This window comes from Lacerta agilis, chromosome 4 (assembly GCF_009819535.1).
Source record: "Lacerta agilis isolate rLacAgi1 chromosome 4, rLacAgi1.pri, whole genome shotgun sequence".
In the NCBI taxonomy this organism is placed as follows: Eukaryota; Metazoa; Chordata; class Lepidosauria; order Squamata; family Lacertidae; genus Lacerta; species Lacerta agilis.
In genome coordinates this window covers 76,732,141-76,749,296 of record NC_046315.1, presented here as the reverse complement: position 1 = coordinate 76,749,296, position 17,156 = coordinate 76,732,141, and the positions used below count along the sequence as shown (strand labels likewise).

Sequence of the window (17,156 nt, the reverse complement as noted above, 5' to 3'; positions counted from 1 at the left end):
TAAATAAATATAAAAGCACATATATGCATATGCCTGGTGAAAAACAAGGTAATAGTTTATAATGATGAACAGTACAGTGGTACCTCAGGTTAAGTACTTTTCGTTCTGGAGGTCCATTCTTAACCTGAAGCGTACTTAACCTGAAGCACCACTTTAGCTAATGGGACCTCCTGCTGCCGCTGTGCCACCAGAGCACGATTTCTGTTCTTAAGCGGAGTTCTTAACCTGAAGCGCACTTAACCCGAGGTACCACTGTAAAGTGAACCTGCTCTATCTTAAGAGACAAAACCCACACAGCATTGAAAATCTTATAAAACTTGCTCTGAACACTGTTAAAAATAAAAAATAAGCTTACGTTCTTTTTTAATTTTTTCTGCTACAAGAAACTCATCTCTTTCAACAGTAGGGGCAAAGTTGCTTCCAATGACTCGCACTGCATATTGAAACTGCTGGGCTACATCAGCTGAAATAAAATCACAATTAGTCAACTGTTAATAATAAGAGACTGTGAAAATGCATTTAATTTTATGAGTGGCGCTGTGGTCTAGGGCTTGCCGATCAGAAGGTCGGTGGTTCAAATCCTCGCAACAGGGTTGGCTCCCGTTGCTCTGTCCCAGCTCCTGCCAACCTAGCAGTTCGAAAGCACCTCAAAGTGCAAGTAGATAAATAGGTACCGCTCCGACGAGAAGGTAAAAGGCGTTTCCATGCGCTGCTCTTGTTTTGCCAGAAGCGGCTTAGTCATGCTGGGCATATGACCCGGAAAGACTGACTGCGGGCAAATGTTGGCTCCCTTGGCCAGTAAAGCGAGATGAGCACTGCAACCCCAGAGCCATTCGCGACTGGACTTAACTGAACTTACCTTTACTTTAAGAGACTGTGAAAATGCATTTAATTTTATGAGATGCATACCTACACACACACACACACATGCACATACCCGATACTAATCTGCCATGTGTAATACAGAATCATGAATGTAAAAGTGTCTTCCTGCACAAACAGGATTTATGGTATCTAATACTACAGCTTGCTCAGAAGCAATCAGCTGAAATAAGAAACATAGTTTGGATTACTTCAGAAGCTCATTACTTCATGTCCTTTTATAGGCACCTCCATTAAACACAGGTCATAAAAATCATAAAATTGTAGACCTCGAAGGGATCCCAAGGGTCACCTAGTCTAACCCCTTACAATATAGGAATCTGAACACATGGTCTCCCATCCAATTTGAAATCATACTAGACCCTGCTTAGCTTTGCAAATGCGCTAGCAATTTTATTGCTGAACTATTAGGAGGGGCTTTCAAAGACAAAGAATGATAAGTAAATATTCCCTGGCATACTCATAATGTCCAGATATTCCAGGAAGGGATACATGAGAACACCCAACTATTTCCTTCTAGAAATCTGCCCATGAACACCACTCTATCATTTGCACATTGTTCTGCCCCTAAACATTGTATTTATCCTCACACTATTCCAAAGCCTTTTCAGCTGTTTGGCTTTTGCTGTCAATTTGAACACGACTTTAAATCTCAGTATTATCACCAAAACAATTTATAGCAATTTTATCTAAATCCCCTTTCCTCTTTTTTTCCTTTTTTTTCCAGCCAATGCATAAACACTCTCTGTGTTACAAAGCTATTAAGGTCACTCAAAAAACAAACAAACAAAAAACATCCCTGAACCATTTCTGCTGGTTTATACATGCTGCTGCGACCAAAGGTTTCAGAAAGTGAACTCTTGGGTCCCTATATAAAGAGGCAAGCTAACACCTGAGGCTGATCACAAATACAAAGTCTGTCTGTGCACGGGACGTTGTTGTAACAGCCATCTAAGACTACATTGGGCATCACTTGGAATCACAGCTCCATAAGAATGCATTTCTTACGGAAACTGGTGAGATAACTAGCTCTAAAATGCTCTGTTCTTGCGAGTGGATACCAAGGGTATATTTATTTTATTTTATTGTCTTTCTAATTAGTTGCAGTCAGATTCCTTCTGAATTCCATCCAGAAAAGCCAATCCCTTAGCTGACACTTATTTAAGGTCAGTGTAGTGTTCAATTCTGGATAGGAATAGTAGTCTAAAACATATTGACAAGCTGCTTTCCAGAGTTGGTTTTCACCCAATTCCATATAGCACAGCACAGGAATGTAACACATATAACAATTATTTTAATATACCTTAACTGAGCGCAGTCCACTCAGTCTTAAATTATTGGCCACCCAAATTCTGTATGAAGAAGAGCTGCTGATATTCCTAATGGCAAAGTACAGCTTCTGAAAAAAATATTCCACATTTTCTAAAACCTTAATGGAGTTCAAATCAGAACCCTAGATTCATTAGAAATATGTAATAATTTCAAATAAAAAATGTGCTGAATTCCCAATATATATGTAGCAACCATATCACGTCCAGGGTCCCACATGCACCCTTTCAATTGGATGAACCTTGGACAGAATAAAGGCAGCACCATCTCAGTGCAAGAAATTGCTAGGACATAAAATTGACCATACAGCTTAGCAAAATGAAGAAGTAAATATTATTTTAACCTAAGCAATATTTGAGATGAAAAGGCACTCTTTCCTCAAACTGCTTTTTAAAAGTCTTTGCCCCTGCCAGAGACTTCATTCCACATTTCGCAGAACTGGGTCAGCAAAACAGAAAACTGCTGGGCAGCCTCAACTCCAAGAGGCAAATACCTTTGCCAAGTGTAAAGAGAAGAGGCTCTACAAATATAAGGAAATTGACTTCTATCCTGCAGTTCCTAATGAGCTGTATATAGGTTGCATGCAAAGGAAGCATCTTATCTGTCATGGATGCTTTAGTTGAGATTCCTGCATTGCAAGGGGTTGGATTAGACGACCCTCTACAATTCTATGATTCCATTATTCATGTTAACAAAAGGCTAAACAGAGAACTTAGCAAATTAGCGTCCATCACTTTCTCTCTCTCATATAATATGGTGTTCCTTTGTACGCCCCCTGGAAAAGTTGACCTTCAAAACATTATCTTTTCTACTGTGAAGTCTCATTAAAATGAATGAGACCTTCACCTCTTAAATGTGAAAACAATGCAAGTGGGATATAAAGTGTGATATTGATAAAGATGTGAGATGGAACATAGCCATAGACCTGCCTTTCAAAGCTCATGTGAATGCTAGCAATTTCACAATTGTGCCCTTATTTGAGTACTCTGACAGGATCTCTTAATGAACAGATTTGTGGAATATTCTCCAAAGAATTCAGAACACCAGTAACTAGCATTCTGATTCTCAAAGTGCTGAACGCAAAGAACAAAAGTATCAATAATTTTCAGGAGACACGTTCTTATTAAGCATGCTTTTATGTAGCTGCTATGAAGTAATGCTTAGTGGGAATTTTCTTTTATCATCCATTTTTCACAACCTTCTCACCATCTCCACTAATGTATCAGAGGTATTTCTACTCAGAACTGCAGTGTTCAGCATACATATTTCAAAGCCTAGAAAGAACTCTGAACAAATTCCCTGTGAAAATGTAGACAAACCATTAGAGGCAAGAGGAAATTCAAGTCAAAATGATCCAAGAAAAAAAGGAACTGTCACAGCTAGTGCTTTTTAGAAATTTCCCGAAAAGGGAGAGTACGAAATTAAATATGTATGGTTAAATTATGTGGTTAGGTGATTTCCTTCCCACACCTTACAAAACCACTAAAAACAGCTAAACAAGGTTTGCACTTAAGACCTCAAGTACCATTTGCTGAAAAGACACAAAGAAAGTAAAAAACAACAACAGGTCTTTGGAGTCATGAAATCCAATTTCCTGTAGCCTCAAGCATAAATGCCACCATCTTGGCAAAGGATATGGGAGGAGGAAAGTTTAACCCTTCATCAACAGGTGGGGTCAAACACCCCTGAACAGCACCAGACAAAATCCATAAAACTTTTGTCTCAATAGCCTTTACTGAGACAAAAGTAGTTCTCATCCAATACAGGGCATAAATTACCGTATTTTTCCGTGTATAAGACTAGGTTTTTTTCCTTTAAAATGTCAAAAATTAGGGGGCGTCTTATACACAGATACATCACCCCCCATTTTACTAAATCTGAGTCCCCCAAAATGGGCGACATCTTATACATAGGGGTGTCTTATACAGTAGATGAAAAAATACGGTACCATGTGTTATTGGGGCAGGATGCAGGGCAGGTGTAATTTAATGGGACAAAATGTTGTTTCTCATGGTTTTACTCCCTTAGAAAACCCAAACAACATTCACATAGGGTGCTAGGGCTCAAAGTAACCACACAAAATGCACTTTAAGGTTATTCACTAATTGCCATTATCTGCAGGTGCTTAGCCCAGAGCCTGTTGTGTCCATTTCATGTGAGAAAGGAATACAGAGGATGAAGAAACAGAATTCTGCCCATTTTCATAACAGACAAATCACTCGTTTCCCCTTAACATCACCAAAAATTGTGTAGGTGGGTTCAATAGCACCCCACAGGTTTACAAAATCATTTTACAAACCTAAAATTTAAAAACATTTTGCCTCAATTAGACCCTTCCTTGTGACCTAACAAAACTATTTTCATCATAGCTATTATTTTGTGTGAAGCTTATTGATGACCCCAATTCCATCTGCAAATGTTTGCAAGCAACCTGGTCCCTCACTTCATCAGTTAGCAACTCTCAGTCAAGAACCTTTAGAGGACCACATTTCTCTGTTCACAGAAAGATGTTTACAGTATGTGATTAGAGTTGCCCTCGACGCTTCCAGGACACAGCATCACTGGCCTCCTTCTAAAGAATCAATAAAGTCCTCAGCGTGAGCACCAAAGTACCGATGTGAAAGAAAACATTGCCCCTGTGCAAAACCAGTAGGAGGTTTACCAGGAATCTCTCACAATGTTAAAATTGAGGAACAATTACTTGCATTTAAAGGAAGATGTCCAAGATGTCCACATTTCCCAATATGACAAAATATGTTTCCATAAATGAAGTAACATACAAATCTGAGTTGAAATCTTATGCACACTTTCCTGGGGAAAGTTCCCACTGACATGTACAGGATGGCACTGTAAAAGACTCAGCTCATACAACATCAATGCTAACTGCTAAAAGTCCCAAACAAATACATGAAGGTAGCCTTTTTTTGTAAATAAGAGTAATTAAAATTAACATAATATTATCCAACATTGCCAAGTTTGTCCACCATGCTTACCATATCATAATAATTATTCTTAGTTTAATTACAGTCAAAAGAAATTACATTTTAAAATAAAAAGCACAAAACGCTATGTTTTATAGGCCAAGTAAAGTCCTACAGTGTGCAATACTTAAGCCAAATAAAATAGTTTATAAATAGGGGAAACCATTTTAGTAATTCAAAGGAGCAAAATGAAACAAGTTTTGTAAACATAAACATCAGACAAATTATTCATTCTAAAAGCTCCCTATCTGTAAAGAACTGCATAAGAAGGATAGGCAATTTTCAATCTATCACCTGGGTAACTGCTACTTTTTATACCACAAAGCTATTTTGATTTTAGCAGGTCTCAAGTCTTGGCTCAACTCAGCTCTCAACTCAGCAAATATGCCTTTCTACTTCTAATAAAATGTTCAAGGGAATGAAAAAGTTTGGTATTGCTCCAGTTTTGTCTTCTGCCACCCTTCCCCTTGTGGCAGATTATGATTTTTAGACAAAAAGACCTTTCTCCCCCAATCTGAACTCTTTAGACAAGTCAGGCTGCAAGTAACAAGTTATCTTTAAGAAAAGCCTAATTTTATTGCCAGCTTATAGAACACCATGTTCTTCAGGACCTATTTCCCAAAGTGAGCTAAAAGAACAAAACCTACACACGATCTAAACATTTCCATATTTACTGTACTTAGGAGTAAGTCACAGTTAATTCAATGGGTCTTACTCCCAAGGATCTGAGCAAATAATTGTAGCATTATACTACAATCCTATGCATGTTTAAGTTAGTCTCACTTAACACAATGAGTAATACTTATGAGTAAATATGCATGGAATTGTGCTGTCAGGATTTCATTTCTGTGCTAGATGCACAAATTTTCCCCCAGAGGCAAACAACCTACTTCTTGCAAATTCCACAAGTTAGTTCTCCCCAATTTTTAAGATTTGTATTTTCATACCCATCTATCTACTTAGCAATTATCAACTGCATCTACCTTCATTAAAAAAGAATTCTGCCTTGGAGCTGGAGCAAACGCAATTGTCATCCAATGATTTCAAGCAATTTTGGTGAAATCGACACAAATTCAACACACTGTCTCTTCTCTAGAGACTTCAGTCTCATAAAATGGGCAGGTCAATCATCCTGTGCAATACTACAATCAAATGGGATGTATGCAGCGCTAGGGGACGGGAGGGGTACATGTTGTGCTCCTTCTGGAGTAATTTGCCCACCTTTGGTACCCACCCTGAATTTAGTTCTCACCTGTGGCTCCCAGAAGGTGTCAGCATACAACAGCAGCCACAACCCAGGAATGGCTCTGACTGGCCGGCTAAACCAGATGAGGATAGTCAATAGGTCTTAAGCTCTCTGAGAGTTAGGAACTTCCTCTGCATGCGAAGACAGGCTCTGACAAATTGAGCGCACAAGAACAATAGTGGGTCCAGCAGTCAAGAAGGCGGTTTCTGCACATACAGAAGTCAGAGGCAGATGGGGCTCGTCAACCTGGGAAGCTAGCCCCTCTAGGAGAAGGAAAACTGATCCTAAACCTCTGCTGCCTTTCAGGCAATGTTGGAAACTGAGCTATGAAAGCGAGAAGCTAAATGGCACCTTAAAGCTAGGTTACGGGCACAACAATGGAATATCTAGGCACGCTTTTTTGTAACAGGAATACAAGGCTGAAAAGGACTGAACTGCAGCTAAAATATTATGTTCATGTTTCACATGGTCTAGTCCAGGCATAGGCAACCTTCGGCTCTCCAGATGTTTCGAACTACAATTCCCATCATCCCTGACCACTGGTCCTGTTAGCTAGGGATCATGGGAGTTGTAGGCCAAAACATCTGGAGAGCCGAAGGTTGCCTATGCCTGGTCTAGTCCTTCTCCTGCCCACCCCCTAACATTCTTAAGAGGGTCTCTTCTACAGCCTTCAGAGAGTAGCTGGAAGTGGGGGGGGGCAGAAAAAGGGCCTCCTTTCCTTCCACACTGCAGTTTTAATCTGAAATCTTAGGTGCAGTACTGCACCCAGAACTTAGAAACTGCTCACTAATGAAATTCCATCACAAAATGCGCCTAGAACAACGGGAGTTTCGGTATGCTTCCAGGATACCGTCAGGAGAAGAAAAGTCTAAGCAATAAATCCTACACAAATCCAGAGTGGAGTTCCTAAGGTGGTCAAGTGGCACCTCATTTGCCTCTTTCCAGCAACTCCTGCAGCTAAGCTGGTGCCAAATGCAGTGCTCTGCTTTCCAGGACCTCCATACATAGTGCCCAGGACTGCTCCCAGGGGATGTGACTTCAATGCTGCTAAAGCAGTGATTTAACTTCACCACTGGAGCACACACCATTGTCTCTCAAGACAGATGCCAACCAACTACAATCAAGTAAAAACAAAATCGAAAATTCTTTCTAGTAGCACCTTAGAGACCAACTGAGTTTGTTCCTGGTATGAGCTTTCGTGTGCATGCACACTTCTTCAGATACACTGAAACAGAAGTCACCAACTTCTGTTTCAGTGTATCTGAAGAAGTGTGCATGCACACGAAAGCTCATACCAGGAACAAACTCAGTTGGTCTCTAAGGTGCTACTAGAAAGAATTTTCGATTTTGTTTTGACTATGGCAGACCAACACGGCTACCCACCTGTAACTACAATCAAGTAAGTTCTTTACTACTGAATCGTGTTTGATATTTGCAGCAGCTTGCACACACTACAAGAAACCCCAAACTTTTAAAGCACAATAAAGTATGCATCCAAGTCATCTTAACTAATTTTCAAAGAACAAACACATATTCATTATGTCATATTTGAGACAATGACCATGACTTAGCACAAATCAGCAAATGAGTGGGTTCCCAGAGAGAAGATCGTGGCAATTTTGCTCCTCCTCTGGTCCTGCAGCTGCAAAATGCTGTAAGCTAAGCCATAGCTTGTGGTTTATCTCCCACAACCCACAAGCAGTAATCCATAGACTTGGTTACAGCTTGTGGTTTGTCTGGAAATAAACCATGAGCTCAAATATGACACAATGCTAAGACAAACCATGGCTTAGCTCACAGCAGGGCAGGGCAGCCATACATACAGATTGCTCCAATATCAGAAAAATAATATAACCTGTGTTGGAAGGGGTTACACAACACAGGTTCATAGTCTGGGGGTGCTTCTGGCTGTGGCCTTGAAATTGAAACTCAGGTAAAAGCCATGGTCAAATGTATATTTGCCCAGTTTAGTCTGGTGCTGCAAGACAGCAGACCTAACCACAATGACACATCTAGATCATTCAAAGTCACTTAACATGGTTGCTTTGGAAAAGTGTCCAGAAACTTCCATCAGTTCAGAAATCATCAATCAGGTTGTTAATTGGAGTTGGACCCAATTCAAAATGCTAATGATAACTTTCAGCCTTTCACATATTGAGACCAAGATAACTAAAGGAACATCTCCTCCTGTATGATCTTGCCAAGTCATATAAAGCCCACAATGGAGGCCCTATATGGGTTCTAATAAACCATGGGACCAGAAATAGGGCTGAATCAAGGCTTTGGAATTTCATCCCAAGAGGTCTGCCTTGCCTCCTTTTTGGTAGCTTAAGTGGATCATAAGATAAGTTAACCTTTATTATAGGGTGTGTGTGTTTTTTAATTCTGCCATGCGGTCTTTAATTATGCTACTTTACCTATTACTTCTTAGAAAGATTACTGTTTTTTATATTTATTCCCCTGCTTTATTTTCCTTTTTAGCTGTGTTTATTTTATTTTTAATTGTTTTCAGACTTTTAGCCATCTTCAAGTCTGCAGAAAACATACCACAGTTCCATGTTTGCTTTTATAATATTTGATCCAATCCAATTGCTGTATCTTTCAACTGTCCCGTTCATAGGTAACTATTTTCTAACTGCAAACAGATTAACAGGATGTATTGTGTAATTCAGTACTACATTTTTCTCTACCAAATAAGAAAATTTAACCTACACATACAAAAATGCATGTTATGCTCAGGAAGCAGATTTTGCATCAGCAGTAACTAACAAATTCAATTATGAAAATATCAGTATCTGGAGAAATACCATGATCATGTGTACTTAATCTCTCACAATGATCTATTCTATAGGAAGCTGTGCATTCAGTAGCCATTGTTCTTTCAAAGTATTTGAACAGTAGCCTACAAAAGGGGATGACTTTTAGCTTTAGAAACAATAATGCATTTCAAACTTTTCCTGAGATTTTCTCATCTGTGTGCTTACTTATGGGTTGTTAACCACAACCTCTTTTTCCATTGCTCAAAAAAAAAAGATTCAACACAGCTTTTTTAAGCAGCATCTCATCAGCTGGGAGATAGCTCTGAAGTTAATCAAGCCTCTTAAGATTTGGAAAAGATCTCAAATGTTCAATGATGCAGAAATCCACTTCTACAGAACCCCAACAGGTGACTATCTCACCTCTGCGTAAATACTTATTAACAAAGGAGAGTCCACTACCTTCTGCAGCAGTCTGCCTCACTGTCCAACAGCTTCTACCTCCATAAAGTTCTTCCTAATGTTCAGTCTAAGTTTTTTCTTCGTATTTGGATCCAATGGTTCAGGTCCTAACTTCTAGAGCACAGATAGGCAACATGGTGTTCTCCAGTTGGTCCTACAATATCTGGAGAGTACCACATTGGCTACTCCTTACCTACAGCAAGAGAAAACAAGTATGTTCCATCTATGTGACAACCCTTCAGATACTTATGGTGGTCATTACACTGGAACTTAATCATTTCATTTCAAGGCTAAGCGTAAAGTAAAGGTAAAGGAACCCCTGACCGTTAGGTCCAGTCGCTGACTTCAATCTTTCCTCACAGGACTTCATCTCTAGGCTCCTCTGTATCTGTCGTCATCCTTTGGAGACGTTCTAATTTGTCTATATCCTTCTTAAATCACAATCTCCAGACCTGGAGTTCTGACCAATGCAGAACAGTGGTACAAATTACTTCTCATGATCTGGACACTATGCGTCTGCTGATGCAGCCAAAATTTGTATTAGCCTTTGTAGCTGTTTACAGCGCACTGCAGTCTCATATTCAGCTTGTGCCTACTAAAATGGCTTTAAAAGATTAGACAGGTTTGTGGATGATAACTCTGTCAATGGCTACTAACCCTGATGGCTATGTTCTACCACCACTGTCAGAGGCGGTGTGCTTCTGAATACCAGATGCTGGGACCCATACCAGGTGAGTGCTGTTGCGCTAAGATAGTGATTGAGGGCTTCCCACTGGCATCTGGCTGGGCACTGTGAGAAGAGAATGCTGGCCTAGATGGTTTACTGGCCTTATCCAGCAAGTTAAGAACAGAAGAAACTGGAGCCCCCACTTCTAGAACCGACCAGGTGCTCTTACAGTAGGACATCTCATCTCTCTGTGTCTCTCTCTGATGCGCATTAATCACTGTTTCGGGCACCTCTTTCGGCGGGAGGAGGCGAGGCGGTGGCTGGGGAGGGTGTTTTGCAGCCAAGTTATTCCAGAGGGAACGAACCTGTCCATCTGCTCAACTCACCCACCCACGGGAAGCAGCAGCAGCAGCAGCAGCAGCAGCCTCTTTCGCCTGCCTGCACGTTACTATGTGGGGAGGCAAGAAAGAGCATCCTTTGCTCCACCTGCACAGCTCCCACAGCGGCTCCGCTGGCAGAAGGGCGGGAGGAGCCGCTACGCAACACAACACACACACACGCCAACACAAACACACGGAGAAGCGACCCGAGCAACCTCACGACAAGGGGGGAAGGGCTTATATATAATAGTCTTCGGGGGAGGCAGGGGGGTCCGAGCAGTTACCTTCGCCCTTGCCCAGGATGCGGCAGCACAGGTTCTGCAGCAGGACGTTGGGCGACTTCTGATCCGGGCTCGCCATCCTCTCGCATCGGAGGCAGGAGGGTGGGGAGGAGGACGCGCCCCTCACCCGCCCGCGGGCCCGCCCTTACCCTCCTCCGAGGGCCGCTTCTCCTCGAGCCTCCCAACTCGGGTGGCTTCCCTGGACCGCGGCTTAGGGCGCCATTTTAATAAAAACCCGCCGGAGGGAGAAGATAAGAGCTGGTGGCGGGGGTGGGGAAGGGAGAGAGAAGGGGGGGGGGAATAAAAATTGAGAGAGAAGGAGAAGAAGAAGCGAGCAACGGTTTTCAAACGCGGGCCCCCACAATGCCCCTCGCAGCCCGGACGGTGCAACGCCGAACACCTTCCCTCGTGCCGCCGCTAACCCGCGGCGAGGAGGTTCCGCGTTGCAAACGGGCCCCTACCAACGCCGTTAAGGGGCCCGCCCGGAGCTTAGTTTTTAATATGTGGGCGGGGGGGGGAGTGTTTGTGCCTCTTTTCTATCCATGTATCCCCCGGCATTTTGCAGCCACTGTTTTATTCATGCTCAAGTCAAGGCTCCCTGACGCCAAGGAAACATGGGAGGCGTCCCTCCACCCGTAGCTGTTGCTGCGGCCCCCCTCCCGGCACGTCACTGGCCGCACCGTAGCGTCATCGCTTTTGAAATGATTAGAGCGGGGCTCACGCCGGGCACGTAAGAAGAAGAAAAAGGCGCGAGTCCGCTTAGACCGCCTCCTCTGTGGAGGCTGGCTGTGCCCTGTATAAACTGCTGCTCTCATTGTAAAGGAAAACAAAATCGCTTGGATTGTTATAAAAGATGCAGGAGGAAATGATTAGCAATAGGGGAGGTGGGAAGTCCAAGAGATTCCTTGGAATCGTGTTTTTATGTTGTATGTTGGACATGTGACTGTAAAATTTTAATCTGAAAAACCAAATAAATATTTGTCTGGCCCTGTAACTGCCATATTTCTTTGTTTGTTTCAAATACACAGTGGTACCTCGACTTACGAGCGACTCGACTTCCGTATTTTTCGACTTCCGAATGACCTCCAGAAGCGAAAAAATGGCCACCGCTTCCGAAATTTTCGACTTGCAAAGGGAAAGCAGCGGCACAATACCTCGACTTACGAAAATTTGAATGAGCTTTTTTTGACTTCCGAATTTTTTCCCCGTTCCGAGATGGCGGGTTTGACTTACGAAGATTTCGACTTACGAGCGCGCCTTCGGAACGGATTACTTTCGTAAGTCGAGGTACCACTGTAACCCTCCTTTATACAGTACCGGTACCTTCTAAATTGTACAGACTTCAACCTGAGCCCTGATAGCTCCTTAAAATTAAAGATAATCCAGTAGATGCTTGGGCCTCCATCTCCCTGGCCAAGTGCCCAGGGATGCTTGTGATTTCCAGCTTATTGAAGTGAAGTATTTTTGAGACACTATTGCAACACACTAATTTATGTGCAGTGGTGGGGCAGAAAGAGGATGAATGCCCAGAGTGGCAGGCGCTTAGCATTCCTATAGACTGGAGACATGAAAGTGCACTCCTCGAGCCTTGCAGCTAACCATCAAACTCCATCCTTCCAAGAAGAAGAAGCAATTGCCAAGTAATTGGGCTGACTTCCAAGAACTGGTAAGGGTTTGCTTTAATGCATCGCTAGGAAATAGAAGAACTACTCTGCTGCCTCTATTGCGTCCTCAAAGAATCATCCAGCAGAGTTGTTTCAGGCAGTCCAGAGCCTGGTCAGATCAGAAGTGGTGGGCAGGCTTCTGGAGTGCATTGCATGAGTAGTATGCAAAGCACTTTGAGGATAAAGTTACTTAGCTCCATAGTGCCTTGTATGCCAAAGTTGTAGCAATCCCTGTTGAGATGTCCAATACAGCACCTTCCCGTACTTTATGGGGTGAGTTTCAGTTTATGTGGATGGGGAACCTTGCAGTGATGCAACCAGCTTCTTGTTCTCTTGATCCCTGTCCATCCTGGCTTCTGAAAACTAGTCCAGGGATGGAGGGAAGTGACTGAGTGAGTCCAGTGTGGGGGTGAACACATGTCTACATAAGTAGTGTTGTTTCTGCTGTCCTTAAACAGGCGGTAGTGCATCCATGTTTGAAGAAGCCAATTATCACAACTACCACCCAGTTGTGAATACCCCCTTCTTGGACCTTCCTGCAGCCAATCAGAAGCCGTGCTTTGGTTTCCGAACATTTTGAAAGTCGAACGGACTTCTGGAACAGATTCCATTCAACTTCCAAGGTACAACTGTACAGGCAACTCCCCATTTACACAGGGGTTATGTTCTGTGGCACTGCATGTTTAAGTGAAATTCTGTATATTGGGAACACCATTGAAAAAGTCTGCAAACACCCTCCTGACTCTGGAAACCTTTGAAAACCCTTTTTTTAAAAACCCAAAACTCCACCTCAATTGCTCCCTCCAAACCTCCTTGCTCAAACTCCAGCTCTCCACAGGTCTCAAAGGTCAGTGTGAAGCCTCATAGATGCTATTTTCACGCCATGTTGCCATTTTCGTGCCCTTCGTGCTCTTTTAGGGCCGTTTTTGCCACTAAGCTAAGCAGTTGGCTCCTTACCTCTCTCAGTAGCCACTGTGATCCACACAACGGTCACCTCCAGGCTTGATTATTGTAACTCACTCTACGTGGGGCTGCCCTTGAGACTGACCCAGAAATTCCAGTGGGTCCTTGCTGCAGGATCACATTCACCTGATGCTTTACAAGCTGCACTGGCTCCCGGTGGAGTACAGGATCAGGTTTAAGGTGCTGGTTTTAACCTTTAAGGCCCTATATGGCCCTATCAGGGGCTCTCCTCAAAGGGAGGGAGAATCTTTCACTACTTCCTGACTGAGCTGCATTCTTCTCCATTTCACCTGTCTGGACCTTGAACGTAAGTAGCCATCAGGACAGACCACTGCCATGTGGGAACAAACCCTTCTCTTTGTACTGTAGCACCAAAAACACCCTTCAATGCAGCCTGTGATTATAACTCTTCAATGTACAATTTTCTTCTCTCTACCTTTCCACTGTTTTATGAAGGTTGTAATTATTATTTGGCCAGCTTATAATTAAAGATGAGTATATTTTCAGCAATTTTCCAAAAGGCATATTACATGTGGGGGGGGGGGGGGGAAGGTGACTATATGAAGAACAAATGTGACTCTTTTTCAACCAGGAATTGCTACTATTAGCAAGCACTACAAAGAGGTGCTAGAATTGTTTATGGTAGGGCTCTCTGAATATGCATAGATGCCACATTAACCTGGTATAGCTGCATGCGCACTATACATTTAAACCATATTCATAGCACATTTTTGCCCTCAAAAGAATTCTGGGCACTACAGTTTGCTAAGTATTGCTGGGAGTTTGCAACTCTGTGAAGGGGTGAGCTGCAGTGCTCAGAATTATTTGATGGAAAATGCTTTAAAGGTATCATGTGTAAATTACTATACTGTTAACACCAGGTGGCAGCACAGAAGTTGTGAAAAACAGCTTTTTAATTTTTTGTTTTCACTGTATTGCGGAAGTGTTGGGGACCCTGCTCATGGTCTTAAGAGCACTGGCTATGAACCTAGAGCAGGGATGGGGAACCTGTGGCCCTTCAGATGTTGCTGGACTCCAATTTCTGTCAGCCCCAGCCAGAATGGCCAATAGTCAGGGATGATACTAGGGGGGAACAGAAAATGCTCTAGGCAGGGTCAGCCCATCCATAAGGCAAGATGAGGCGACAGCCTCGGGCAGCAAGATACACAGGGGCAGTGGATCTGGCCTCCAAGCATAGGTGCCAACTGCATGGTGCCCTGGGTGCCTGAGCACCCACAAAATTCCCATGAAGGGGCTGGGCACCCACAAATTTCAGTGCCAGGGCCATACATCCTGCAGAGCACCCACGGTTGTGGGGCCAAGTTGGCACTCCAACGAAAGCATCACATGTAGATCTTTATTCCTCCCTTGTTCTTGATGCGAATCTTTACTTCAACCGTTGTTCCTGGTGTAGCACTTCACTCCCCCATCTTTTCTAGCAGGGTGGGGAACCATTTTGTGGTTTGCCTCAGGCTTCAAAATGTCTTGGTCCGGCAGTAGGGTTTCAATTGCTGTAACTTAACTAACCCCATATTATCTTGTGATGCAAAAGTAATATGCTCAGTGGACACTATTTGCTGAGAATGAGAGGAGGCATACATGTTATAACTGTGGGTAGACGGTTACAGCAGGAGTGGTGCATCCCTTTTTTAGCACTTGCGGGAGTTCTGCTCCCACCCCATATTCTAATACTTTCTAATCCAGATCAGCTGGACCAAAACCGAATGAGGAAATCTCAGTTTTCTCAGCTTCTGATCTAGAAGCTATAGGCTTGCAAGGTTCAGCATTCTTACTTGGCAACAAACACTGCTGAAATGATGGGGCGTACAATTAAACATATCAAGGACTGGACTTACTGCCTGCTTGATTAACTTTAAGCATGACTGTATCGCATTACACAATGTACAGCTGCATCATGCAAGCGATAATGGGGCCATTGCAGTAAAATGACTTGGCCCAACAGAGACCCCTGTGCACATAATAAGCCGATTATCTGAATATTTTATAATGTCACCCATTTAAATTTAATGCTCAGTGATCTTAGCCTAGTGATCAGTCAACAGAAGGTAGAAACGCACTTACCAGAGGGCTTTAGTTCCTTCTTTCCAATGATAGAGTTCAAATAAAGCAATGCTTATAGATATTTTTTAAGCACCAGTGGCTTTCTATGGAAGTGCCTCCATTGTTTCTTTAATTCTTGAAATGGGGAGGAAGGGAAAATCACAGCTGAAGCTATGCATTTTTTATTTTTTATTGCAATTTATTGGGATCTGGCACTGCCAAGGCACTAAAACATGGATTCGCGGCTCAGATTATGCATCCTTATATTTTTTTACAAAGGATCATCTGGAAACCACCATCAAATCATGTCCCATCTGAGTCTATGGATTTGTTGCTGCTTTCATTGTCATCCTATATAAAATAAAATAAAATAAAATAAATAATTAAGATCCTTGAGGATCCATGCCTCAAATCCATGTGTTTGTAGTGCTGGCAAGCACTGGATCAATGATTCTTACAGTCTACCAATGTAAGTTTTAATTGGATGGTGGGCTTTTAGGGAGATCCTGTGTAAAATAAAGCAAATTCAAGAGGCTCTGTTTTAATTCTACTGTATCTAACTTTTACAGGACCCTATGGAAAAAAACAACATGTGTGTGTGTGCTTTTTCTCTTTCTGTCTGTTGGGAAGGCAAGCAAAGAAAACCGACGGGGTGTGTGTGTTTTGTGTGTGCTCGTGGCACACTCTCAAAATTCCAAATGTGCCCACAGGCCCAAAAAAGTTTGCCAACCTTTGTCTTTTTTTTAAAGGCATGAGGACCTGGTGTTGAAATAAAGAAACTCTTCACTGGGTACACACAAAGTAGGTGTGCCTAAGTGCCTCTTTAGATCCTAGCATAGTACCGCTTTCTTTCTAAGTAAATAAATGTCATTCCACAGGCTCAATAATACTTTTCTTTTAGCCTGAGGCATGCAATAAGGATGAGGTCAGGACTCAAATGGATTGTGTTCTCCTGATACAGGAGATTGGGTTGCTTTCCACAGGATTGCTTCTTCTGTTGCAAAGTGTACTGTACTACTTCAGTCTGTTTCTCTACACTTGATCTTTGTGTTAGAATTCAGAAAGTCAGAGACACACAAATAGAGAGAGGGAGAGATACTTCTCAGTAAAAGTGACATTTCTACTGTGATCAAGTTAGGGAAAAAACGTATTTGGCAATATTCTAGCAGTGCAATCTTTTGCATGTTTACTCAGAAATCAATGCTGCTCTTCTCAATGCAGCCCATATAATGGTGTATACTTAGGATTGTCTCTTTGATAATCAATTACATGTTGCTTAACACTTGGTTGGTAAGATGCATATGAAAATAATTCCTGATGCAGTTGTTATCTACAGGTGAAACTGGAAAAATTAGAATATCGTGGAAAGGTTCATTTCTTTCAGTAATTCAACTTAAAAGGTGAAACTAATATATGAGATAGACTCATGACATGCAAAACGAGATATGTCAAGCCTTTATTTGTTGCAATTGTGGTGATTATGG

General features: G+C 42.3%; 1 protein-coding gene across 3 annotated transcripts in view; it reads right to left on the bottom strand.

Moving 5' to 3' along the window:
* Positions 1-11,143, bottom strand: part of TUBGCP3 (tubulin gamma complex associated protein 3) — a 54,061-nt gene extending 42,918 nt beyond the window's left edge. For 2 of the 3 annotated variants that reach the window (XM_033147754.1, XM_033147755.1), the window contains exons 1-2: positions 10,988-11,143; positions 356-463 (exon numbers count right to left, since the gene is read on the bottom strand). In XM_033147754.1, the coding sequence (XP_033003645.1) occupies positions 356-463; positions 10,988-11,063 (184 nt within the window). In that variant the 5' untranslated portion in view covers positions 11,064-11,143. Of the gene's footprint in view, positions 1-355; positions 466-10,987 lie in introns of those variants that run through there. The other variant, XM_033147756.1, reaches the window with a different exon arrangement.
* Between the last annotated feature and the right edge of the window lie 6,013 nt (positions 11,144-17,156).